General features: G+C 36.9%; 1 protein-coding gene across 1 annotated transcript; it reads left to right on the top strand.

The window, feature by feature from the left end:
* Positions 1-2,585: 2,585 nt before the first annotated feature.
* On the top strand, positions 2,586-26,622 carry g6fl (g6f-like). The gene is made up of 12 exons (XM_056475157.1): positions 2,586-2,592; positions 7,777-8,109; positions 8,195-8,464; positions 10,834-10,869; positions 11,443-11,766; positions 15,733-15,981; positions 25,104-25,142; positions 25,555-25,674; positions 25,822-25,895; positions 26,081-26,107; positions 26,376-26,422; positions 26,578-26,622. The coding sequence occupies exons 1-12, from the start codon at positions 2,586-2,588 to the stop codon at positions 26,597-26,599; spliced, it is 1,548 nt and encodes a 515-aa protein (XP_056331132.1). The 3' UTR covers positions 26,600-26,622.
* Positions 26,623-27,559: the final 937 nt, after the last annotated feature.

The raw sequence follows: 27,559 nt of genomic DNA, 5'->3' as shown, positions 1-27,559 counted from the left end.
ACACTGACTTTGTTCAGAAACTCTGCTTTTGAAGTCGGCTACTTTTCCTCACTCTCGAGTCTGAGGGCAAAATCGGCAAGTTTGAGAGAAATTATTTATGATGCTGAAAAGGGCCTGACTCTATACTTCAGTAGTCACATTGAGTATCAGCAGCCCAATAAATCATAACCGAAGCATCCCTCTCTCTCTTAATCATTCTCTCTGTCTGATTGTTTGCATGGGCCCAATGACACGTACAGTACTATGACTCTCATTAGCTGCTTTGCCCTAGTTTGCTCTCTCTGAAGTTTCCCTTTCCCTGCTCATTTACTCCTTCCATCCTTTCTCCGTTTCAGTTTTCTCCATTTTTATCTCTTTTCTTTAAGACCCTCTCTCATTCTTTAGCTCGGAGGTGATTAGGAGCTGAGCTGGTAATGGGACTTGAAGGCTCTGATAAGTCTGTTAGCTTTAATTAAAGACATTTACAGGGATGTAAAGACATTTAGCCAGAAGCTGAAGACCATTTCTGATTACATCTCTAAATCCCCCCTCCCCGTTTTGTTTCGTTTTTTTCTGCTCCTTCACTTTCTCTTTTTTTTTTACAAGTATATTCTCACAGTCAGCTCTTGGCCAACAGTCTGCTTTGTCCATTTTGAACACCTCCGATGGTTTAGAGTTCAGATATAGTCTTGCATTATCCATACTTTAATTTATGTAGTGTTAAAAAGAAAAACTCTTATGCCTCATTCACACCAGCAGCGACTTTGTAGCTGCCTGTCGCTCTGGGTGGCAACCTGCTGCAAAAGCAGGTCTATGTAGGTCAACAGCACAGAGAATACAACTGGCCTCTGCAGGAGCTGAGAGAGAGTCATATGAGCTCTACCGGTGCTTCTATTGGCTGTCACTCGAGAAAGTTGCTCTTCATTTGAATAAAGTTGAAGAATTCTCAACTTAGCCGCGTTGCTCAATACGCCTACCTGGTTGCCAACGGTCGCTGTCGCTCGTGTAGACGGAGGTTGCCGGAAGTCACTCGCTCTCCATTGAAATAAACGGTTGCTTACCGCTTTGCCACTGCAAGTTGCTCGTAGTGTGAATCAGGTTTTACCCTAAAACAGTTGAGTTTTACCATTATTTGAATCCATCTTCAGGTCTGGCTGAGTCCACTTTTAGCTTTAAGCTTAGCACAAATCATTGAATTGGATTAGACCATTAGCATCTATATTCATTCATTCATTTTCTTTTCGGCCTAATCCGTTTATTAATCTGGGGTCGCTACAGTGGAATGAACCGCCAACTTATCCAGCATATGCTTTACGCAGCAGATGCCCTTCCTGCCACAACCCAACACTGGGAAACACCCATACACTCTTGCATTCACACACATACACTACGGCCAATTTAGCTTATTCAATTCATCTGCACTGCATGTCTTTGGACTGTGGGAGAAACCAGAGCACCTGGAGGAACTCCACACAATAATGCCAACTGACCCAGCCGAGGCTCGAACCAGCAACCTTCTTGCTGTGAGGCGATTGTGCTACCCACTGCACCACCGTGACGCTCAGCATCTTGGTAATTGATTAAAAAAATTATTTAGCTAATTTAGTTTTTTTAAAGCTTGACTCTTCTGCAGTCACATCATGTACTAAGACTGACAGAAAATGAAAAGTTATTATTTTCTAGGTCGATATGGCTATAGAAGTGTGTGGATGTTTCCCAGTGTTGGGTTGTGGTTGTAAGGGCATCCTCTGGATTAGTTGGTGGTACATTCCGCCGTGGCGACCCCTGATTAATAAAAAGGACTTATCGAAAAGAAAATGAATTAATAAATTTTTTTATACATTATTGAGATGCTAATGGTCTAATCCAATTCAATGATTTGTGCTAAGCTAGGCTAAAAGTGGACTAAGCCAGACCTGAAGATGGATTCAAAATATGGTAAAACTCAACTGTTTAAGGGTAAAGCCTCATTCAGATTACGAGTGACTCGTAGCAGTAAAGCGACAAGTGACCATTCATTTCAAAGGAGAGTAAGCGACTTCCGGCAACCTCCGTCTACACGAGCGACAGCGACAGTTGGCAACCAGGTAAGCGTATTGAGCATCGCGACTAAGTTGAGAATCCTTCAACTTTATTCAACTTTAACTTTGAATGGGAAAATTATCAAAACTTTTTTTATTTTTCAGTGAGATGCTAATGGTCTAATCTCAATTCAATGATGTATGCTAAGCTAAGCTAAAGTGCCTGTTTACAAAAAAGTGGAGCATTCCTCTAAAGCGAAACACAGTAATATGTGAATGCAGATAACATAGCTGAATATAAAGTAGTGTGTGTTTGTTTTATCGGCTTCTAAATGTGTAATTTTGCATCCGTTTTTTTTGTATGTGTGTTGACATTTGTTGTGTTTATCAGTTTCTGTCACGTTTTCTGTGTCAGGCCCTTTTCCTGCTTGGTCTTGTGGTTAAATGGGAAAAAAGAAGACAAACCTCTTGCACTTTAGTTAACTAACTATTAAGGATATATTGTTTCCTAGAAGCATCATGAGGAAAAATGTTCATGCTTTTATAATTGTTTGTTTTGGTTTATGTGTAATCTTCTCTCCGCGCATGGCAGGTATGAAAATCTATCTAATTATTTTGTTTCTTGTTATATAAAGAATTTGTATTTCTACATAACATTTATAATAATATTTGTATGTACATGTATCTCATATATTTAATATATCATGCTGGTATAAAATGCCTATTAATGTAATATATGAGTCTTCTTTTCTCACATTCAACCACAAAAGTAACACAGGAAAGAGTTCAGCAGGGATAGTTTAGCTGAGAACATCATGTGAAGGCACTCAATATTCCTAGACTTTACTTTCTGTCATATTAAGAAGAAATTGAAAAGTTAAATTTCCAAGTATAACTAACATACTGAAAAATCAAACATACATTAGCGACTGGAAGCACTTCTCTCTTATCTAAATGAACCACAGAGGCACTAAATTGCGTTTGACTTATATTCATGGGCTGATTAGCATAGATAACTACTGATTACACTACACTACAGGGGTTTCAGACTGGGATGGGAACCCCCTATAGGGGTCTGCAAGTTGGTTTTAGGGGTCTACAGAAAATTTAAGAGGGAAATATGATTTTAGTTATGTATGCTTTATGCTTTACAGATTAAGTAAAATTAAAGGAACCACACTTAATAATATTTTAAACAACTTTGTTTATACTTAAGTAGTGCATGGACATTTCCCAAGTTAAAAAGTTATCATTAAAGGAGTCACAAACTGCATATTTTGTCTAATGTTCTTCTTTCTTCACTTAAAAGTATATTTTATGCCCATAAAATTCTCTCTGAATTATTTTGTCTAATAAGCATGCTGCATTTAAGTGAATGTGCTCTGCTACGCTTTTGCATTTTAAAATAACAGCTGAATTAGGGCTGCTGTGATCTACTCTGAAAGTAATATGAGTCATTTTGGTTAAAGACGTTTAAAATGATCTGTAACAGAAGAAGCAATAGTGAAACACTGTTACTCACACTTATGTGTTGCAACATAACTGTCAGATCTAATAATGTCGGCACTGCATCTTTTTATTTTCAGTCTTTTTTAAAAAAAGAAATCCACAGAAAATTAACAAATGCTTTCCTGATGCAGTCTGGAACTGGGAATATAAAATATTTATACACACATAAAGACACACACACACACACACACACACACACACACACACACACACACACACACACACACAAAACATAAATGTATCTCATTTTGTGGTCTCAACCAATCAAGAGAAACAAACTACACTCAAAAAATGACATTCGCTGTTTGTTCAAACTACTTATTTAAATAATGAGCTGAAACAACACAATTTTGGAGCTTTTGGGGGTGGGGCAACTCAATTATTTCATGTTCAATCCACTTAAATTTGTAAAAACTAATCATTTAACTTAATTCCCTCATGTTATCCTAACACAAATTAATTGTGTTGCATTTTTTACAGTGTACTGTATATGTGAAACCAGTTCCCCAAAAACTAGCAATTGGTTTGTTTTGTATGATGACATATCCTAAAAAACTGTTATGAAATTGCTTATTTGGTACTGCAAGTTAAGAAAATACATGCAAATAGAAAAACACTAACAAATTAAGAAAACATCTTCATCAATTTGACAACACACGTGCTCGCAAATACAATATACATTGTGCTCACAACACATATAATTACAGAAACATGCTGCAAATAACACAGTCCACAATGGAAATGTGATGGGGACCCCAAAAGTGATGAATCCGGCTGCTTAGAGTTAGAGTTGGATGTTGTTGGAGATTTGAGAAATGAGTTTTTTGTTTATTACAATATCCTCTAACTTAAAGTTGTTCTGGAAGGAACTCTTGCTAACATGGCATCAAAATATGTATAATTTAACATTAAACGTGCAGAAGATTAGGGCTTAAATATACAAACATCAAGGTATCATGTAAAAAGGATGTTAAAAATTACCTCTCAGATCTCCGACAACTCCCTTTACTAAACTAAAACAGTCGGGTTGGTCACTTTTTGGGGTCCTCCGACACATTTCCATTTTGGTCTGTGCTAGTTTGTTTCTCTTGATTTCATTGGTTTGGGCCAAAAAAGAAAATGATACATTTGGTCAAGATTATTCTGAGTTAATGCTATAATTTTTTATTCAGAACATAAAAATACAAAAGAAACAAACAAACAAAAAAAAAAACGTTTAACAACAAATGTTTTGTGACTTTTTATTTTTCACCAAACCCACAAAACAATGTTGTGAGGTGAAATGTGCTTGTTGTATGTGCATAGATATGATAGTATTTTTAGCAGTTGAGAACTGGTGAAGAGCTTAAAATGTGTCAAAACAGTGTCAGGAATTCCTCCATCAGACACAGATGTAGATCTGCCATAAGGAGACAAACTATAACGGGCAACAATGTGACAATGATAAAAAAAACCTTTTCTGTCTTTTTTGGTCACATTTTGGTAGCCACATCCTGTTTTTGGTTCATTTCGATATCTTTGTTAAGTGTTGCGTTTATATTTCAGTTGAACCACAACAGTTTTCACACAAGAGTTCACACTTAGCTGATGATTGATAATAAAGCTTGTTTGGCATGCTGTCCCAGGAGAGAGCCCTTATCCTAAAAGTTTCTCGAGCCCTGGGCTCCCTCCAGTTAGCAAGGCAAGAGGGGAGTTTGAGCTCAGGTAGATCTCGATAAACTCTCCTGGCTTATTTCTGGCTAATGACAGATATAGGAATGGCTAAAGAGAGATATACAGATTACTAAGAGCTCGACTATGTTTCTCGTATGGTATGTTCAGTTTTCTTAGGTCGCTTGTTTTTGAACTGTGGGAAGAAACCAGGGGAAACCCATGCGAGCACAGGGAAAACAAGCAAACTCCGCACAGAAATGTCAACACATTCTTGCTGTGAGGCAACAGTGCTAATCACCAGGCCACTGTGACGCCCAAACTAGAAAGAAGGAGGAGTAAGGGTGGGAGGGGGGATTCTTCAAGATGAAGACACTGAAGTAAGAAACTTATTTATAGTAACTTAGGAATCGTCTGATTGGTGAATCATGTATTAGCTAATGTGAGACCAGTCGTAGACAATCATAAGCATATAGAAATTAGTTTATAAATAAACTTCACTTGTTGGAAGCTGATTTGAGACCCATTTGTCCAGTTGTTTGGTTCACATCAAGGTTTGGCGGAGTGTTTACACTTATTCAAATGACACAGTTTTTACACAAGAGTTTGTTTTAATTGAACAAAACCTGCCAAGTGTAAACACACCCAATAAAAAAAGTTTTTAAACCCAGCGATGGAAGAGTACAAAAAAAAATCACATACAGTATAAGTACCATTGCTTGCCAGAAAATGTAGAATAATTGTAAAATGCAACAAGTAAAGTAAATGTATCTGTTCTAAATAAAAAAAAAAAAAATAGGACTCAAGAGTGGTGAGTATTACGCTGTGACAATATACATGTTATTCAATCGAGTGTTCAGAGGTTTGCGGTAAAAATTCAAGCTTGTGCAGTGCTGGTAGAACACGTACAATTTGTGCGTGAATTTAAAAACGTAACATTCTGTAGTGCACTTAGTTATTGTTGAAGGCCATTTAGTGATCATACAGGCATTCTTCATCTTCTCACAAGTGATCTGCAGTCTAAATAGTCTCTTGGTTTGTTGCGTGGAATGATTTACCATCTTCTTAGACACTTATAATGCTTCACACTGTACATGTTTGCTGCATTTATAAAAGGTTAGCATCTTGAGGCCGGTCTTTATGCTGTTTTTCTTATATGTGGGATTTGATTGGATAAGAATCAAGACTTTATTCTACTTTATTTTAGATTATTCTACTTAGCCAATCATCAACACAAGAAACATGTTAATAAGTGAGTGCAGGTTGAATGAAAATAGCGCAGTAAATGTACTTATACAGAATTAAAAATATACTCAAATAAAAGTACACACTTTTAAAAGTACTTAGTAAATTATAAATTCCTGAGTATTTGTTATTCGTTACATTACACCACTGTTTAAACTTTCAAGAACATTTTTATTGTCTTTTATCGAATTATAAGCTTTATATTGTCAAAAGATCAAGGAATATTTGATTTCTCTATTTATAACTCATAAAATCTAACAGTTTATTCCTATAGAACATTTAGATTTAACTAAATGCTTTAAATTTTTCATTACCCAGTGGGGATCTTGATGTTAAAACAATGTAAAAATAAAAAACATCTAAAATGTAAATCAATGTGATTTCAATTTATTACCTTTGATATCAAAATGATATCAAATAGACATCTAACATTGTTGTGAAAAACATGTTTTGATGTTTGTTTGTTTTTTTATCGCCAATGTTAGATGTCAATTTGATGTTTTTTCTTGACATTAAGGTAGTTTTCACACATCCTAGGGTTCCAACTTTCTTCATTTAAACAAAGAGAAAACTGCAGTCACTGCATCTGGGAACAGAGATAAAGTTCTCAAGGTGAATGTGAACCTTGGCTCTAAGGGTCAAACAACAACAAAATAAGGTCAAGAATCTTGGTGTTATTCTGGAGTCAGATCTGAATTTCGATAGTCATGTCAACGCAAGAAGTAAATCAACATACTATAATCTCAAAAACATTGCAAGAATTAGATGCTTTGTTTCCAGTGAAGACTTAGAGAAACTTGTTAATGATTTTATCAGCAGCAGAGTGGATTACTGTAATAGACTCCTCACTGACCTTCCCAAAAAGACAGTCAGACAGTTACAGCTCATTCAGAACGCTGCTGCCAGATTTCTGACCAGAACCAGAAAATTAGAGCACATCACATCTGTCTTCAGGTCTTTACATTGGCTCCCAGTTACATTCAGAATAGACTTTAAAGTATTATTACTTGTCTATAGATTACTAAATGGCCTAGGACCTCAATACAATACAGATATGCTCACTGAATACAAACCTAATAGATCACTCAGATCTTTAGGATCATATAAGAAACTCCAAGGGTTCAGTCAAAGTAGAGTGAATCGGTCTTCAGCTACTACGCCCCCTGCTGCTGGAATCAGCCTTCCACAAATGATCAGATGTGCTCTAACATTAGGCACATTCAAATCAAGACTGAAAACACATCTGTTTAGCTGTGCCTTTACTGAATGAGAACTGCTACGTCCCACAGAGCGCACATTTATATGTCTTTCTTTTCTTTTTCACTTTTTTATAACACATTTTAATCTGTTTTTGTCTGTTTTTTTTGTCCAGGTGATGTATGGAATGACGTGGTTGTGGCCCAAGAGGACACATCCGTCACCATCTCCTGCTTTAAGTCGCCACCCACCTCATCCGTAATGGTCACCTGGAAGATGATGTCAGTGAGGGAGGACCGCTGGTCATATTTACTCTCAGCCAGCTGCATTGATGGACAGACAGACGGACGCAGAAGCAGAGTGTTTTTAGGCAGAACTTTTGAGATCTCTGCAGATGCATCGCTTGTCTTCATCGCTGCAGCAGCCACTCAAGGACGATACTCCTGTGTGGTAGAACAAGATGACAAGAAGCTGCAGGAGAGGATTGTTCTTCTCGCTCTGGTTAAATGTAGACAACACAAGCCCACAATACTGTATCCTACATGTCTCAATGTGCCTGATGTCTACAGGCAATCTCTCCCTCTCTTTTGCAGTATCTGTCACTCCTACACCCCCTGTCACAGTGGACAGGACTCTGAGACTGGCAGCTCAGGTGTCTCCCGCCTCTGTGGCCGCCGGGGGAGCGTGGGTGTCTCCCTCGGGCGAGTTGCTGTACACCGAGATCTCTCATGGCATGGGCCGTCTGCTCAGTAAACTGCCTCGTGTCACCAGTAAAGACAGCGGAGTCTATACCTGCAGAATCCGTGTCCATGGGAACAGCAGCACGTCTGACTTCGAGCACCGGGTGAATGTGACAGTGAACGGTGAGATTTATGGAGAGACACATCTGAAATCATGATCAACAGAGATGTTGCTTAGCCGGTGTTAGCATTTAAAAATAAATAGGAGGGTTTAATTTTTTTCTCTTCTAGTTAAATCAGCTCTTATTAAATATAAAATAGCAGGGGCCACATCCAAAATGGCATACTTCATTAAACAACAGCATGTAAATGAGTTGTATATCCAAACTCAGTGTTCTCATAAAGGAGTATTCAAAAAAATCTCAGAAATAAATACTGAAATTGGGGTGGTGCAACACAAAAGAAGATATTTTGAGGAATGTTGGGAACTAGTAGCCATTGACTTCCATAGTATCATTTTGCCCTATTTTGGATGTCAATGACTAACGATTCTAATGATTCTAAAATAGCTTATTAATAAAATATCAGAAAATGGAAACTCATACTAAATGTATGGACCCGCTTGAGGGAGAGTAAATGATGAGTAAATTGGCTATGCATTGAGATGTTTCATATCGGCCACAGTTCTCAGATACACATCCCTAATCGATGCGTGTTTGTTGCCCCATTACAAACATCATCATCATCATTTTCTTTTCGGCTTAGTCCCTTTTCGGCTTAGTTCTGCAGGGATTGCCACAGCAGAATGGACTGCCAACTTATCCAGCATACGTTTTTTACACAGCGAATGCCCTTCCAGCCGCAACCCAACACTGGGAAACACTCTTGAAATCACACACATACACTACGGCCAATTTAGTTTATTCAATTCACCTATACCGCATGTCTTTGTATTGTGGGGGAAACTGGAGCAACCGGAGGAAACCCGCGTAACGTGGGGAGAGCATGCTCAACAAAGTAATGCCAAATGACCCAGCCGGGGCTCGAACCAGCGACTGATTTTATTAATTTAGAGTTTATTTTTTTATTTACAGTAAGTCTTTTTTAGAGTCTATTGTATTATTTAATAGTTTATTTTAATATTTTAAAGTCTATTGTATTATTTTAGAGTCGTTTTTTTGTTTATTTTATTATTTTATTCTTTATTTTATCATTTTAGACTCTATTTTATTATTTTATAGTTTATTTGATTTTTTATAGTCTATTTTATTATTTACAGTAAGTCTTTTTTAGAGTCTATATTATTATTATATAGTTTATTTTAATATTTTAAACTCTTTTATTATTTTAGAGTCGTTTTTTGTCTATTTTATTTTTTTATAGTTTATTTTACTATTTTAGACTAATTTATTATTTTATACTTTTATTATTTTAGACTCTATTTAAATATTTTATAGTTTATTTTATTCTTCTAGACTCTTTTATTATTTTATACTTTTATTATTTAGACTCTATTTTATTATTTTATAGTTTATTTTATTATTTTAGACTTTTTTTTATTATTTTATAGTTTATTTTATTATTTTACATTTTATTCTATTTATTTTAGAGACTTTTTTTCTAAATTTTGCATTCTGATGATGAGTTGTGATGACAAGATACCTCAAGATGGTTGGATTACCTGAGAACTCTATAATGCTAGTCTTGATATCAAATTAATAGTCCCACATAGTATCTATAATACAAGCTTATACATTCTTAAAAATAAAAAATACGGATTTTACACTCACAGGATTTACATTAGAACAAGGAAACTGTGGAGTTTGAGGTTTAGGGTATTTCATTTCCATGTACTGAGCTCTTATTAATCAGACACTATATATATTCAGATTTTTATTTTATGGCACATTAAACCAGCTTACCCAGCCAAGACCAGTTATAGTAATATTTACACATAGTATATTTTCATTCTTTAAAGTACTTTTTTTAGAATATACTTGTTCAAAATTCAAGAGAGTGGCGCAGTAGGTAGTGCTGTCACCTCACAGCAAGAAGGTCGCTGGTTCGAGCCTTGGCTGGGTCAGTTGGCGTTTCTGTGTGGAGTTTGCATGTTCTCCCTGCATTCGTGTGGGTTTCCTCCGGGTGCTCCGGTTTCCCCCACAGTCCAAAGACATGTGTTACAGGTGAATTGGGTTTCCCAGTGACAGGTTGTAGCTGGATGGGTATCCGCTGCATAAAACAAATGCTGGCTAAGTTGGCGGTTTATTCTGCTGGGGCAACCCCAGATTAATAAAGGAACTAAGCCGAAAAGAAAATGAATGAATGAATGAAAATTCAAGAGTTCACCACTAATGTGTGCTGTTTTGAACAGCATTGGTTGATTTTTCTTTGACTTAGTAACAAAGCATTTGCCAATATTGTGGCAAAATAGAACATTAGTTATTATTATTTCATGCAAACAGTGTTAGAGATGTGATACTACACAGCAGAGACTATCTCAACCTCATTATAAACAACATCTAACTCTCTCTCTCTCTCTCTTTCTCTTTCAGTGAGAGCTGTGTTTTCTTTCACAGATGTGACACATGGTAATAGGCTCTTTTGTTACTGGAATACTATTGTTCTTAAAATGGGATCTTCCTTAGGTGCCATTTACCCACTCAAATGTCTCCTTCAGGCTATATTAACTCACTGAGTACTGAATTATTTATACTCAACCTCAATATTCTTTAGTTACTGATTGATTGTAATTAACTCCCTTTTTGCCCCAAAACAAACACGTGTTTTTTCCCTTTCAAAATGTTGTGTCAGCACATGGTTAATCAGGGTTATTAAATCTGAGAGGAGAATGTTTCTGAAGAGCTTTCGCTAAGCTTAATAACATAATCCCCATTTTTATGCCTGTCTTGTTTCTGATATCTCCCACATGACTTTGCTCTGGGACTCATAATGTTCTATTCGCTTGACTGTGTCAAGAACAAAAAGGCTAAAGTGACTCACAGCACAGTGAATTTTTATGTGGACGGGATCAATCCAAATTGACGATATTATTCTAATATCACAGTCCATTTCTCACTCGATTGGCTTCTCTTTTTTGTGCCCTGTGCTTTTTGTTTCACACTTTCTCTTGTGTTGAATCACCCCTACCCCATATCCTCTAGGAGACTCAAGGTCCATGGCAGTCCTCTCTCGTTCAGTGGTCACTTTAACCTGTCCTTCTGTCCTTGGTGACTATGTGCTGCTTTACTGGGAGTATCCTGATTCAAAGAGAATGGAGCTCATATTCCAGTATGACCGATGGAGGCGGAGCTACACCAACCAGACCAAACTCCACCTTCATCTGACAGGCTCCGCCTCTCTTGCTACTGCTGGGAACTTCTCTTTCTCTTTAAGCCCCGAACTGAAGGATGGAGGACTCTACTTGTGCGAGGTCTTCCTGGATGACAAGGCTTTCAGTCAAGCCAACAAACTGAGTGTTTTGCATGGTAATATTGTTATCCTGGATTTCAGGAAATCACATTTCTTTCATATATTTTACGTAAAACAGGAATCTCTATAAAGTCATTTTAAAAGAGACACCAGCATGACACAGAGAGTGAGATGTTCAGTCTTATATATTGAAGGAATTGTTTATTTGTAAACATATCAAATCAATAAATAAATATTACTTTATTATATAATGAATAAGGTATTTAATAATATAATTTTAATATATTAATAATAAAGTCATATTATTAATGTAATAAAAGAGCCCCAAATGTGGCTTAAGGCATGTTAGCAATATGCTAAACAATGCTAGCCACATGTTAAATACTTGCAATCACAGCACATGGATGTCTGATAAACGCCTTTAAAAGGTCCTAAACACATATTATAAATGTCTACATAGATGTGTAACAGAAGAACAAACGCTCTAAAATGTTGTTTTCCACACAAAGTAGCCCTCTCTGCAATGTATGTGTGTTATCAGAGATGTAATGACAGTACATTGGGGTAAAACATGCTAATAACATTTTAAAACATGCTAGCAATGGAGAGGGGTCTGGATGCAGACCTTGTGCAGTGCAATCTGTGCTGCATCCAATGCTTTTTAATGGGCTCACCTAACCCCACCCCTAACCCTACCCTCACAGTGACGTCACTCACTCCATTGAGTGCATTGTGTCTGACATTGCATCGCTGAGTAACGCAATCTCCAGATACTATTGTAGCAATGTGTCAAAAAGCTAAAAATGTGTTTAATCAGGACAGTAGTTTTTGTTTTAATGTTAGCATTGTGTTAAAACATGCTGAAATATGCAAGTAAACAGTAATTTTAAGGACATTTATTTATAAACTAACTTCGAGAGGATCACATGCTTAAGATTGGCTACAGCCGGTCCCACATTAGCTAATGTATGATTCACCAATTGGATGATTCCTAACTCACTATAAATAGCAGTGCCTTACCTAAGTCATCTTCGTCTTGAAGAATCTCCCCTTCCACCCCTACTCCTCCCCTTTTCCTTGACAGAGCAGCACAGCGGCCCAGTGGTTAGCACTGTTGCCTCACAGCAAGAATGTCTCTGGTCCAGGCCTTTACCTGGCCATTTGACATTTCTGTGTGGAGTTCACATGTTCTCCCCATGCTCGCGTGTTTTTCCCTGTGTTCTCCGGTTTCCTCCCTCAGTCCAAAGACATGATGTCCTGCGTTCTCCAGCCTCCGGTGCCTAGAGTGCAGCTCTGCACAAGACGTTTGGCCATAGGGCAAATGGGCATGCCCAACTGAGCCTGGTTTCTCTCAGGGGTTTTATCCTTCACTTTCGCCAATTGGTGAAGTTTTTTCCATGCCGCTGTCGCCACTGGCTTGCATAGTTCGGGACTTGTAAAGCTGTGCATCTATGGATTGCTCTTCAGTGTTTAGAGTCTCAGCAGTAAATATTAAACCACACTGAACTGAACTGAACTGAACTTTAACTCTGACAACTGGACTGACACTGTTTCAATGCACTATAAACTTCCATGTGAAGCTGCTTTGACACAATCTACATTGTAAAAGCGCTATAGAAATAAACATGAATTGAACTGAATTGAACATGCGACATAGGTAAACTGAATAAACCAAATCGGCACCATAGATGAGCTCGTAATCAGTAGTACATCTTCATAGCAATCCTTAACCAGCCATTTGCCTTAACAAGCAGGGGAGTTCTCGAGACCTGCCTGAGCTCAAACTCCCTTCTCGCCCTGCAAACGGGAGGGAGCCCCGGTCTCAAGGATCTTATGAGCTCAGGGCTCTCTTCCGGAACAGAATGCCAAACTCATTTTATTATCAATCATCAGCTACGTGTGAACTCTTGAAACTAAATTATAACTGATAAAAAATCCAAAAATAGACAACTTAACTTTTACTGTACACCACACTGCTTTTAATGCCAACCGCAGACGTCTTTGGCTAAAAGGGAGCTGAATGAAGTGACAACCTAATTAAAAATGCTCGACTCTGCAGTTCTCATTTCTTATCAGATAAGTTCACACTATGCTAAATTATACACATTACTCGTTTTTGATTGCAGCAATGATTTCAGCAAAAACAGTTATATATGGTTAAATAAACTGCGCACACTGAATGCTAAGAATGAAACGTGAAAGTGTAAGTTCACATACCCTGCTGTACTGCTGCAGTTCACTGTCAGAATGCAGTTGTTTTGCTTGTTGATGATTACCCTGGCCTTGTATACCTCCGTCTTCTTTCCTTGTCTTTGGCTAGGCAGAACCTCGGTTTTTAGCACTACAAAGTTTTAAATCGGGTAATTATGGAACATTATTTCTTGGACATGACCACACAGGACAAATATGTTGGCATCCAAAGACTTTTAGGTCTTAAATATTTTTTACTTGTAAAATCACTTGGAGTTTCAGTGAGATTGTTGTATATTTCGAGCTGGATGCTTGGCCATTTCGTCTTATTCAATATCCATTGGGAGGCTGCCATCACAAATGGACCTGTCAGACGAACGCCGCTCACCTTAACGTTATTTTGCCGAATCACTGTGCTTTTCACTGGGTGACAAGCTGTTATAATACGCTGAAAGCATTATGTAAATAATATATATAATATGTAATTAATATAACTTATTTCTAAGACAATAACAAACTCTGTACTGCATCAGATGTCATTCCCTCACTGTAAATGCTAGCGCGCCTGTTTTTTTCTGCAACCTCGTTGCACGCGCATTCTGAATGTTTACAAACATAGTAATTCATCAATAAGAGTAAATGATTTCATTTGTTCATTTTCCTTTAGCTTAGTCCCCTTTATTCATCAGAGGTCGCCACAGCAGAATGAACCGCCAACTTATCCACCATATGTTTTATGCAACCCAACAATGGGAAACACTCATACTGTACACACTCTTTCACACACACACACACACACACACACACACTACGGACATTTTAGCTTCACCCATACCACATGTCTTTGGACTGTGGGGGAAACCCGAGCACCTGGAGGAAACGGGGAAAACATGCAAACTCCACACAAACCACTGAGCCACCGTGCAGCCCTGAGTAAATGATTTGTACAAATAAATCATTGATAAAACAGTCGGCTACATTCAATTTTAAAAAAGTGAAGATTACAAGGTTTACAAAGATTTACAAGGTCTGACAGTGTACTTGTCAGTTTTTTTTAAAGTCTGAGTATAAATACTAAGTAACAATTCTTAATAGGGTTATTAAATATTGTCCTGTTATGACTGAATGTACTATATGATATACTACACATGTATTTTGTATGTCTTATTGAGTCAGTCAGCTGTGTATAAATCAAAACAGTTGTTTTCATAATGTATGAAATACATTTTCGCATTTTGCGACCGTGATTAAACACTCATCATCAGCGGGTGCACATCAGAACCCTCGTTCACTGATTCTTAATGATGCGTGTTCTTGCATCACTGGCCTTTGGATTCATCTGATAATTGCACAGGCTGTTAAATCAATCACAGTAGTTCAGCGTGCAAGAGTCAATCAGTCAGTGTCTTGACTTTCATCTTTCTTAATCTGATCTCCCACCGTTGTTACTTTAATCTCCTTTTCCCCTTTATGTCCTCCCCGTTCTCCTTTTTTCTCACTCAGTTCTTTAACTTTTGTCTCTTATTTCTATATATATCTCCCCCCTCCCTCTCTATAATGTAATGTTTTTTTAGTAGGCCTCATTACGGATCTCATTATGTATAATTACACCTGCCCGTTGCCAATGACAACTCTGTGGGTTGTGGCATTACTTTGGTAACCACTGAGCTCAATTAGCTGAGGATTGATACTGCTTTGAGTTTGAGCAGACACTGTACATCAGTCACAGTCAGCCACAGCTCGCTGGCTACACTCAGCCGTTTAATGAATGCGTATCATTTTAACCCTTCGCTGACCATCATCTCTCATCTGTGTGTCTGTTTAACCCTCAGGATACACCAGGTCATCCCACAGATCCCTGGATCTGAGTTGCATGTACTCAGAAAGATCTCAGGTCAAATCTGTGAGATGGTCTCATGTTCAGGATCCAAATCGCTCACTACAAACTACTGCCGTTTTGGGCCGGATCACGACTTCCGTTGCACTTCCTGTGACCTCTAAGACGGCTGGACAGTACGCTTGCACTCTTTATCTGGAAAATGGCAAATCAGTTCAATATATGCACACCGTCACAAAAATAGGTGAGAAAGAAGTTCATGCTGTTGCACTCTCTGCATCCTCTTTTACTTCTTGCTATTTATTTCTCGCTGTAAATCCCTTAAGGTGTCGACAGCCACATTTAAAAAAGCTGAAAATGACCTGACTGCAGGTGAAAATGTATTCTGAGGAGTTAAAATTGTGCATGTGACTGCCCTTCTGTGTTTTTCATTGCACTTTCATGATGAATGAATGATGAGAACACTAGTTTGTGGAATCATGTAGGTCACCGGAGGGGTCACATATCATGTAATGCAACACAGTCCCTTGACCAATCAGTTTCATGAAACTCAACTCCATCATGTTGGATTATTTTAAAAAAGCTGCTGAGTCTCTGGAGCAGCAGGGAGCAGAAAATAGACCTTCTGCAGAGTTCTGCTGTTGAAAAGGGATTGTTGACGATGTGATGCTTATTTAAGGAGGCAGTTAACAAGTAGTATTCTGTCATCGTTTACTCATCCTAGTAAGTACTCATCCTATGTAGTTTCAGACTTGAATTTCTTTCTTTCATGGAAAACATAAAGCGATTTTTACAATTACACTGGATGAGAGCTGTTGCTTTTTAAAGGGCATTTATAATATTGCCCAATCTTATATTGAGAGTAGTTCCACATCCATCTTTTCTCCGAAAAGTCTTTCGTGTTTTAATACTTTTAACCCTTGAGCACTGTTCAAATTTACTACCCTTTCGTCATGTTCAGGATGAAAACATCCACTGAATTAAACTGCTGTAAAAAAGCATTGGATACATTTTTTTTTTTTTTTGCATAAATCTGTTAATCAACATCAGTCCTAATTAAAACTACAATTTATTTTTTTAATTACAACTCTTTAATTGCAAATTTATAAACTGTCACCGATTTGGTGAAAAAACACGGAAAATTACTTATTTTCAATATAAAAAGTAGTTGTGGACTGGATTTGTTTTTACCTTTTATCACACATCTTGCACATGTGAAATATTAGTAACAACATTGCCTTTGATGCATTGTTAGTTTTAGAAAAAATGAAAATCTTATGGTGCACATAAATAGATTTAAGCAAAATAAAAAAATATTAGTCTGATGCATTTTTACAGCTGCTTAATTTAGTGCATGATTTCATCCCTAACATAACAAAAGTAAATTTGTCCAGAGCGTATTGAGTTTTTAAAAACAATTCAAAGCATTTTCCCAAAATATGTGTCAAAATAAGCTTTGTCATCAAAAATCATTCTGTTAGCTGAAACACAAAAAAGTTATGGCCAAATTAAGACTCAAAATTACCCCAGAGTGGATGAAAACATCCCGAATATACATAAGGGTTAAAACAAAGTTACGGCTTTGTGATTCTCTGTGTCGAGGATGTATCCACTGAGTCAACATTGCACAAGAACAACAGCTTCCACTTAACTACTCACTACGTCCAAAGACTATAGAATACACATCTATATATATAATCTTCTTGAATGAAGAAAAATGTAAAGGTCAATGTGGCGAATTAGGGTGTACTCACGCATGGTACAGTTGCCTTGAACCATGCCGAAGCATGCTTGTCATAATGCTGCACGTATTAGGAGGTTTGCTGAAGGTGCAGCTGACGTCCAGCATCTTTTTTTTAAAACTGGGATAGTTTGCGTTCATTGAAAAATAAGAATGATTCTTAAATCCATATGAAACAGTCCCTTAAAAGTCATGTTGCATCTTCAATTTTGCGCTCAGACACAACTTGCATACACACTGCCAGCGTTCCGCGCCAAAGCCCAACTGAACCGCGTTTTGGCACACCTTCTCTAACCAGGCCAGGGTCCGCCAACTAAACCGCGTCTGGGCCTGATTCGAAGCACTCACACTTGTCAAACGAACCAGAAAACACACCCAGACACAGTTCGGATAGCCTAGTGTGAGTGCACCCTTAAGCCCTACCTTCTTGTACAGAAGCCAATCATAGATCGATATAGACTCTCACTTCTCACTCGTGTATGTGCACTTGGATGGGTCAAAAGCAGAGGAGCAATTTCAAGTATGGGTTACCACATATTTTCATGTAGTTTAGGAGAAGTTGATGAATTGACATGTTGTAAATCTCCACTTCAGTTTATGGAGCTGTAGCATATCATGTCCAACACGCCATGAAAATATACAAGTGAAAATAAGTGATGCGTTCTAAATAACTCACAATGTGGGTTAGCTGTAGTGTTTATGTACGTGTGAAACGGCTGAATAAATATGGCTGAACAAGATCCACTTTCCCTCATATGTAAAAGCGCACTTTTTTGGACTCATTCTCAGCCAAACCCTGTTTAACTCTATTGCGGGGTGATAGGCGCACTTGTATTTGCACTGGTCACGAACACGCTTTTCTGGGAGAAGTGAAAAAGAATAGATAACGAATAGATAAGAATACATAACCAAGAGTCAGACTTGGAAAAAAAAACATACAAATCTGGTTAAAACCTGGAAATATGATTTATGGAAAAGAAATAATCTATTACATCCAAATCATGTTTTTAAAGGCGTCTCCGTGGAGTTTTCATGCTCTCCCCGTGTTGACGTGGGTTTCCTATAGGTGGTTTGGTTTTCACCACATGTGGTGTAGGTGTATTGGATAAACTAAATCGGCTGTAGTGTGTGTATGGAAGAGTGTGTGAGTCTTTTCTAGCACTGAGGGTTGTACTCTTAGTGCTGGGTTGTGGCAGGAAGGGTTGTGATGGCATTGGTTTAGATCCGCTGTGTAAAACAATTGCCAGAGAAATTGGTGGTTAACTCTGCTGTGGCGACCCCTGACAATAAACCCAAGGAAAGTGATTGAGTGACCCATGCTTGCAAATGAGTGTCCAACTCTTTAACAGTGTAAATAATGCATTAAATAGCATTAGCCCAAATGATAAAAGCATCAGTTGTGTCGATTTTTGTGTATTTTCACTTGTTCCAGACCCGAATTTCTTTCTTCTGTTGAACACAGAAGAAGATATCTTGAAGAATGTTAGAAAGCAGCAGACATTGATGTCCATAGTATTTTTGTGTAGCTACTCTACTTCCCAGCAAGCATTTTTTTAGTTTTTAAAAGATGTCTAATGAATGTCTAATAGACGTCTAAACATAGTCATCTTCTCTAATACAAGGCTAAATTTGGGCTGTCAGTGAAAATCTAATAGACGTCTAAGAACAGGTCAAAACTAGACTAGTCATCAAATGAACAGAAATGAATGACTACACATATAAAGTCTGTCTAATCTGTCTATTTGACGACTAGTCTAGTTTTGGGCTATTCTTAGATGTCTATTAGATGTCTATTAAACACAAAATTGTTTGCTGGTTATTCGACATTGTTCAGAATATCTTATTATGTGATCAACAGAAGAAAGAAACTAAAACAGGTTTGTATCCATGTAAAGATGTATAAATGATCACAGAATTCTCTTTTTTATGTGAACTATACAGTACCTTTAATGAATAGGTTGAAGCACCTCATCAGGTCATGCATAAGACACTGCTAAAGATGCAACTAAACGATGCTATAAATTCCGCCATCAAACACTTTCCTCCAACAGATATGTACATAGGAAATAATGAAAAAGCAGATGAATGTAAAAATGTGTGATGGTCAAACACGTCTGTCTAGTCTACACTGTAAAAAAAATATCGTAAAAAAAAGGTCAAATGACTGGCAGCTACGGCTGCCAAACAAAAACCATAATATTACGGTAAAATTTCTTTATTGATATAAAGTGCAAAAAATAATAAATCTACAGATATTTTCATTAAAATGTTTACAGAAAAACACTGTTATTTCACAAACTTTTCCTAGATTTTTATGATTGAACACCATCAATAAAGTGACTGCACTAAAATTTCAAGAGAAAAAATGTTATTTAAAAGAATTTTATCTCTCAACCATTACAATTAAACACCTTTAATAAAATGCCAAGACATGCTCATGGTCGTAATTTAACAGTTTTATTTTGGATCAAAAACGTCTGGAAAAACAACAAACGAGATACAACTGATTAAAATTCTCACAACTTTAAGATCACAGTTGTTGCATTTTATTGAATAGTATTTATGTAAAACATGTAGATGTTTAAGTTATATGGAATAATTCAGTTACAAATCTTAAATGAAATGGAACTTTAATGTGAAGGGGATGCTGACAAAGGAGTGCAGATCCAAATGCAGGTTTATTACACAGAGATGGTCAGGCAAGCAACAGTCAACACAGGGGCAAACAGATGTATGCAGGGAATCCAGAGTCATGGTCAAATAACAGCCAAATGGTCAGTCCAAGCAGCAAACCACATAAACAATTAACAAACAAAGCACAGCAAAAGAAAGAAACGCATCATAATGTTCACAGTAACAGCATAACAAGACTTAGCAATTGGTGCGTGCGTCTGTGCTGCTTTTAAAGTCCATGTAATCAGTTCATAACGATCCTCTGACTGTGTGTGTGCAATTAGCAGAATCCGGAACAGGTGCATGTAAGCGGAATTTATCTATTTTATTTATTGAACGGATTTGATCGTAATAATCTAGGAAAAGTCTGTAAAATAACAGTGTTTTTCTGTAAACATTTTAATGAAAATATCTGTAGATTTATTATTTTTTGCACTTTATTTCAACAAAGAAATTTTACCGTAATTTTATGGTTTTTGTTTGGCAGCCGTAGCTGCCAGTCATTTGACCTTTTTTTTAAGATTTAAAATTTTTTTTTACAGAGCAAGTAATTACAATTTGTTACTTTAATTTTACGTAATTTTAAATGTACTTCAAAAAAACTGTAAATAATACGGCAATTATATTGTATAAAACAGGAAAATTGCTGTAATTTGTCATTAATTATATAGTACATAAAATAACAGTCAAGCTGTTAATTTACAAATATTTACGGACTTTTGAATATAATTTAAAATAACAGAAAAAATACTGTATAAATAATACTGTAATTTCCTTGTATAAAAAACAAAAACGTCAGTAATTTGTTTTTAATGATAAAGTACCTAAAATGACAGTCAAACTGTTAATTTAGAAAGATTGTTTGTTGTTTTACTAAGTTTTGAATTTAATTTGAAATGACAAAAAAATACTGTAAAAAATTTAGAGATATTTTCTGTAAAATTAGGTTTTTTTTTTACAGTGTAGTGTAGCATAAAGAGTGGTCTATAAAAGTCCTCTGAAGGCATCTGATAGCCTTGTTTGAGAAACAGACTGACATTTAAACCCACTTTTAACATTCACGCCGGCTCTCCTTAGAGAATTAGCTACAGTATGTCAGACTGCTGAATGAACGTCTCTTTTGAGTCTGATGACGTTATTCTGTTGTCACAAACTCTGAAGCGATTGCTGGGGTAGATTAAAAAAGCTACATATTCACACATTTAACACATTATTATTATTTTAGACAGTCGTTAAATGTTTCCTGGAGTTTTAGTCAGGATGGGAAGATAGGTCAACTACATCAGTATCAACAGCTGATACTGAGACAAGATAAAATTAATATAACACCTCTACTATTTGCATAGATGAAGTCACCTCGCCATATGCAAAAACACTGTCAAAACCATATTTTGTTCATTTCTCTTCCTCATCCACCAGATCTCCTTATCTTTCCAATACACACGGTCAGGGAGATTTAAATACTCATTACATCATTTCTACTGTTGGTTTCATTTATTTCTTTTGCCTTCCGCTCTGTTTTTATGTCTCTGGATTTGACAATAAGTGGTGCTTGTTTAGAGTAAAATATCCATTTGTTTTATACTATTAACGTCTGATAATAAGTCTTCACAATTTCAGATTCTCTTATGGTTGTCATCATTTTGTGCTATGAAAGACTGTAGGTCAATATGATGTATTAAATTATAATATAACCAATTATTACTCTGGAGAAAGAAATATTTCATTTTTTAATTTAGATGACTTGCCTAATTATCCCCATTATAACCTAATTAACCTTATTAAGGTTTTCAATTGCACCTTAAGCTGAAATATTCCCCAGAAAGCATTTTTTTTTTGTTTTAAAAGATGTGTAATAGATGTCTAATAGACGTCTAAACATAGTCATCTTGGCTAAAACAAGGCTAAATTTGGGCTGTCATTGAAAATCTAATAGACGCCTAAGAACAGGTCAAAACTAGACTAGTCATCAAATAAACCGAAATGAATGACTACACATATAAAGTCTGTCTAATCTGTCTATTTGACGACTAGTCTTTTGGGCTATTCTTAGATGTCTATTAGATTTTCACTGACAGCCCAAGTTTAGCCTTGTTTTAGCCTTGTTTGTATGTCTATTAGACGTCTATTAAACATAAAATTGTTTGCTGGGGTCCTTCTTTGGCCTTCATCTGGTCAATCTGCATTTAAAATGGTTTAGTTATTATAACGGCTCATCATCTTGCAAAGCCTGTGAAACTGAAAAGTTACAGGGTGCCAGTTAAAATGTATTTTCAGACAATTCAAGAAATAAAACCAGGTTTCAGATTAACACTCAAAATTGGGAGGAATCTGAAAATATTCTGTAAATTTGATCAGTGTTTTTTTGTTTTGTTTTAATTAGTTGTTTTTATACAGTTACTCTGAAAATATGTAACTCTTGAAACATGCTTAAAACTGATTTTTTTAATCCTGCTAGGATGATGTAATGGGCACCTATTTGATCTCTTTTACAAGATGTAAGATAAGACTTTGGCGTCTCCAGAATGTGTCTGTAAAGTTTCAGCTCAAAATACCCATCAGATTATTTATTATAGCCCCCAGAATTTGCACATTTTGCTGTCTGAGTATACTGTAGCTGTTTTTGTAGCTTTAACCTGTTAGCCAGCACTCACTTTTAAAGATTTACACCTACCTAACTTTAAATAGTAACAGTTCTTCAAAGAACTTGAAAGAAGACACTTAGGGCTTTACGGTAGTAAAAGGGAAAGTTTCATGCTCAAAAATATATAAAAGTTATACATTATGAAGTGTGCTCAACATTTGTTTTTCCATATACAAACGCAGGAAAACATTAATGTAATATCCTAAACAATGTGCCTTGAAAGCCAAGCGTTTTATGAGTATGTAATTTAAATTTGATTAAGTTAGCATGCAAAATGAGATTTCTGTAAAAAGTTTTCTAGGCTATATCGGTGTCCTTCTTTCCCTCACCGCAATCCCAAACTAAAACAGTAACAGTTGCCGAATAATTTGGTCTATATTCACAGTTGAAAATGAGCTGCTTCTCCCCGCCCACTGTTCACTGTCTGCTTATCATCGTGTGTTACGTCAGATAAACAGCGCGGTGACAGAGACAGACTCGGATGAAGCTGAAATACAGCTTAATATTCAAAAATATCAAGTACGTTTATTTAATCTATTTGAGTTTATTCAAGCGTTTCTGAAATGAGTCTCACAAAAATGCTGTTTGCAGTGCACACACATGCACACACACGCGCACACACACACACACACACACACACACACACACACACACACACACACACACACACACACACACACACACACACACACACACACACACACACACACCCCACCTCTTTGAATTTAGTTTATTTTTTAAATATTTCCCAGATGATGTTTAACAGAGCAAGGAAATTTTCACAGTATATCTGATAATATTTTTTCTTCTGGAGAAAGTCTTATTTGTTTTATTTTGGCTAGAATAAAAGCAGTTTTCAATTTTTTAAACACCACTTTAAGGTCAAAATTATTAGCCCCTTTAAGCTCTATTTTTTCAATAGTCTACAAAAACAAACCATCGTTATACAATAACTTGCCTAGTTAACCTGATTAACCTAGATTAACCTATGTCTTGGAAAATATCTTGTAAAATTTAATTTACTGTCATCATGGCAAAGATAAAATAAATCAGTTATTAGAGGTGAGTTATTAAAACTATTATGTTTAGAAATGTGTTGAAAAAATCTTCTCTCCATTAAACAGAAATTGGGAAAAAATAAACGTGGGCGAATAGTTCAGGGGTTTTAATACTTCGGACTTCAACTGTATTTGTATATCTGTATATATGTCTTTATTACAAACATGCTCTGTTTCAAAAAATGTTTTAAATGTATATAAAACTTATATTTTAATTGAAGTTTCTTTGCAAAACAAATGTTCTGTGGATATGTGTATACATGTTATTATGGAAACATGGTGCCTGTCAATCAATTCGGTGGGTGGGAAAAACCACACTCCTACGTCATGTTGCAGTGCGCCTCAAAATCACTGGGATTTGGTCCTATTTTAACTTCAAGAAATAAAAAAAAGAGATTTATTGGGTTTATATCACTCAAATATGACAGTGGACACACTACTGTATATATACACACAGTTCTGTCCAAAAAGCTTACAAAATTAGATTTTCATCATAGGTGCCCTTTAAATAGGACTAAGCAGCAATGACCTCAAAATGTTAGAAAATTGTAGGTTATTCTCTAATTTTGGTCTCCACATATATGTATAATTTATTATCATTTATTTGAATCGATATCAATCATTTAATAGCATTTTGTTTAAATTTAAAAATATATATCATTTATTTTTCCTGAAATAAATTCATTTCTACCCACTCAAAGTCTACTCACTGCTCTCTATAAGTGAAGCTCCTGATGTTTGTGGTGTTGTTTAATGATCTTCTGCTGAGATTTTGAGAGATTACATTTTTTATGTAAATATTTTTATTTCTATTAATTATTTTATTTAGAGTTTTATTTTTAGTTGATTTCATCTTTGATTTTGGCTGTAGTTTGTGTTATTTGGTCTTGTTGTTCTTTCCTTCAGTGATTCTGCTTGTTAACAGTTGATAATCAATAATTCTCAATCCTCCTTTAATTAGACACGTAAATATCTCAATAACTTCATCCCTGCGTTCAACCCTCTGTAGTGAGGATTTTGCTCTGGGATTTGAGGGGTTAAATGTGTTGGATGAAAAATACAGACTGTGGCATTTATTTGAACAGAAATATTCTGTAAACTGAATTTACATTTTAACATTTTAAAATGTTAAAAACAGTAGATTACTGGCAACCATTTAATAGCATTTTGTTTACATTTAAAAATATACATAATTTATTTTTCCTGAAATAAATTCATTTCTACCCATTACTCACTGCTCTCTTGTACAGCTCCAACAGTTTCTCCAGGCCCTGCACTGCCACCTGCAGGTGAGCAACTCTCTCTCTCTCTCTCTCTCTCTCTCTCTCTCTCTCTCTCTCTCTCTCTCTCTCTCTCTCTCTCTCTCTCTGACACACACATATGCATATTTTGGTTTCGGTGGTTTATGAGGACTCTCCATATGCATAATCTGTTTTACAATGCTTGTTATTTCACCTTACTCTACCCCTATACCCCTAAACTCACCATCACAGGGAACCTATGGCAACATTTGAATGTCAAAATACCATGTTAAGTGTGCTTTTTAAGAGACTTAAGGCATTACAAGGCATGTCCTCATAAACCACCTCAACAACTGCAATACCTGGTCAAATCCCTGTCATTTTACAAATATGTCCTTGTAAAACCACCGAAACAGTACAAACAGATGGATGAACTAACTTCTCACTCTCCCCCCAGCAGAAGACATTTCAGCTCATTCTTATGTTTCCACCTTCTCCTTCCTGCTACTTCTGATACCCATGATAGCTGTAGCTGTTGGTGTGTTGCTATGGAAACGGGGCTATTGCGTCACCCGCCGAAGTAAGACCTCGCATTTATCTTTCCCCCCCGAGCCTGCCCATCACACATCTGAAGGCTGTCAGTTCACCCTGGCAGATGATGATGGACAGAGCAAACCATGATGTGAAGCTCCTGTCTGTGTGTGTATGTGTGTGTGTGCTCATGCAGGTGTCGAGCAGTCGTTGTCGTACCACTCCGGAGAGGTGGAGAACATCTATGAAAATCCTGATGATCTGAGACAGGTGATTGAAATGCACAGCACCTCCTTCTCTACGTCCCCCCCAACTCCCCCCAATGCTATTATTAAATCTATTTATACTACCCCTTCTTTCCTTCATTCTCTCTCTCCTTGTATCTCTCTCTCAATGTATATCTATCTCTGCTCTATTATTAAATCTATTTCTTCCTTCCTCTCTTCTCCCAGCAGACACCTCCCCAAGGCGCAGTCTACATGGTGAGTTATTATAGTCCTTCTCAGGCAGCGCAATGAGTAATTGTGTATATGTGTGTGTGTGTTTTCCCAAAACCAGGTCCTAGCATTTTACAATCTGTCTGACAGTGTTTATGTATGTGTGTGTGTGCGTTCGCCCGCTCGCTGTTCTGTCACGCCTGCATTAGTGATATTAGCAGATGAACTGCATCAAACCTCTGCCAAACTATAAATCTGACACATCTCCGCCCTTCTCATCCTTGTGCCTGTTTGTCTGTGTCTCTCGCTTCAGGATCTCAAGCCAACGGGTGAAATGGATGTATATAAAGAATTGGAGAGGTGAGGTGTGATTGGCTGTGGGTCATGCGGGGGACACAGTGCAGGCGTGTGATTGTTCATTTGCTCTCTGTGCATTAATCATCCTGTTAATGCTTTTCTTTGCCCATGTGGTGTGTGTGTGTGTGTGTGTATGTGTGTGTGGTTTCTCTTTTCAGATACAACCAGTGCTGTGGCTGATTTTGTTAAATACAGTTAGGTCCATAAATATTATGACATGAACACAATTCTAATATTTTTGGCTCTATACACAAGCACAATGGATTTGAAATTAAACGACCAATGTGTGCTTGAACTGAAGACTGTCAGATTTGAGGGTATTTACATCCAAATCAGATGAACGCTGTAGGAATTACAACAGTTTGCAAATGTGCCTCCCACTTGTGAAGGGACCAACAGTAATGGGACAGAATAATAATCATAAATCAAACTTTCACTTTTTAATACTTGGTTGCAAATCCTTTGCAGTCAGTTACAGCCAGGTCAGGTGATTGACTGTGCCATTGCATAAGATTCTACTTTTTTCCCTTCAAAAACTCTTTGTTTGCTTTTGCAGTATGCTTTGGGTTATTCTTCATCTGCACTGTGAAGCACCGTCCAATGAGTTCTGAAGCATTTGGCTGAATATGAGCAGAAAATATTGCCTGAAACACTTTAGAATTCATCCTGCTGCTTTTGTCAGCAGTTACATCATCAATAAATACAAGAGAACCAGTTCCATTGACAGCCATACATCCCCACGCCATGACACTACTACTACCATCCTTCACTGCTTAGGGTCATGAGCAGTTCCTTACTTTCTCCATACTCTTCTCTTTCCCTCACTCTGGTACAAGTTGATCTTGGTCTCATCTGTCCATATGATGTTGTTCCAGCACTGTGAAGGCTTTTTTGGAACTCTAATCTGGCCTTCCTGTTTTTGAGGCTCACCAATGGTTTACATCTTGTTGTGAACCCTCTGTATTCACTCTGGTGTAATCTTCTCTTGATTGTTGACTCTCACACACATACACCTACCTCCTGGAGAGTGTTCTTGATCTTGCCAACTGTTGTAAAGGGTGTTCACCAGAGAAAGAATTCTTCAGTCGTCCACCACAGTTGTTTCGGTGGTCTTCCGGGTCTTTTGGTGTTGCTGAGCTC

Source organism: Danio aesculapii, chromosome 16 (genome assembly GCF_903798145.1).
Source record: "Danio aesculapii chromosome 16, fDanAes4.1, whole genome shotgun sequence".
NCBI lineage: Eukaryota > Metazoa > Chordata > Actinopteri > Cypriniformes > Danionidae > Danio > Danio aesculapii.
The sequence above is the reverse complement of the archived record's forward strand: the minus strand, read 5'-3'. Positions and strand labels throughout refer to the sequence as shown.

Excerpts from the sequence above, each read along its gene's own strand:
- g6fl (XM_056475157.1), top strand. Across the intron at positions 11,767-15,732 it reads CAAACTGAGTGTTTTGCATG|GATACACCAGGTCATCCCAC; the intron begins GTAATATTGTTA and ends TTTAACCCTCAG. Across the intron at positions 25,143-25,554 it reads CCCTGCACTGCCACCTGCAG|AAGACATTTCAGCTCATTCT; the intron begins GTGAGCAACTCT and ends TCCCCCCAGCAG.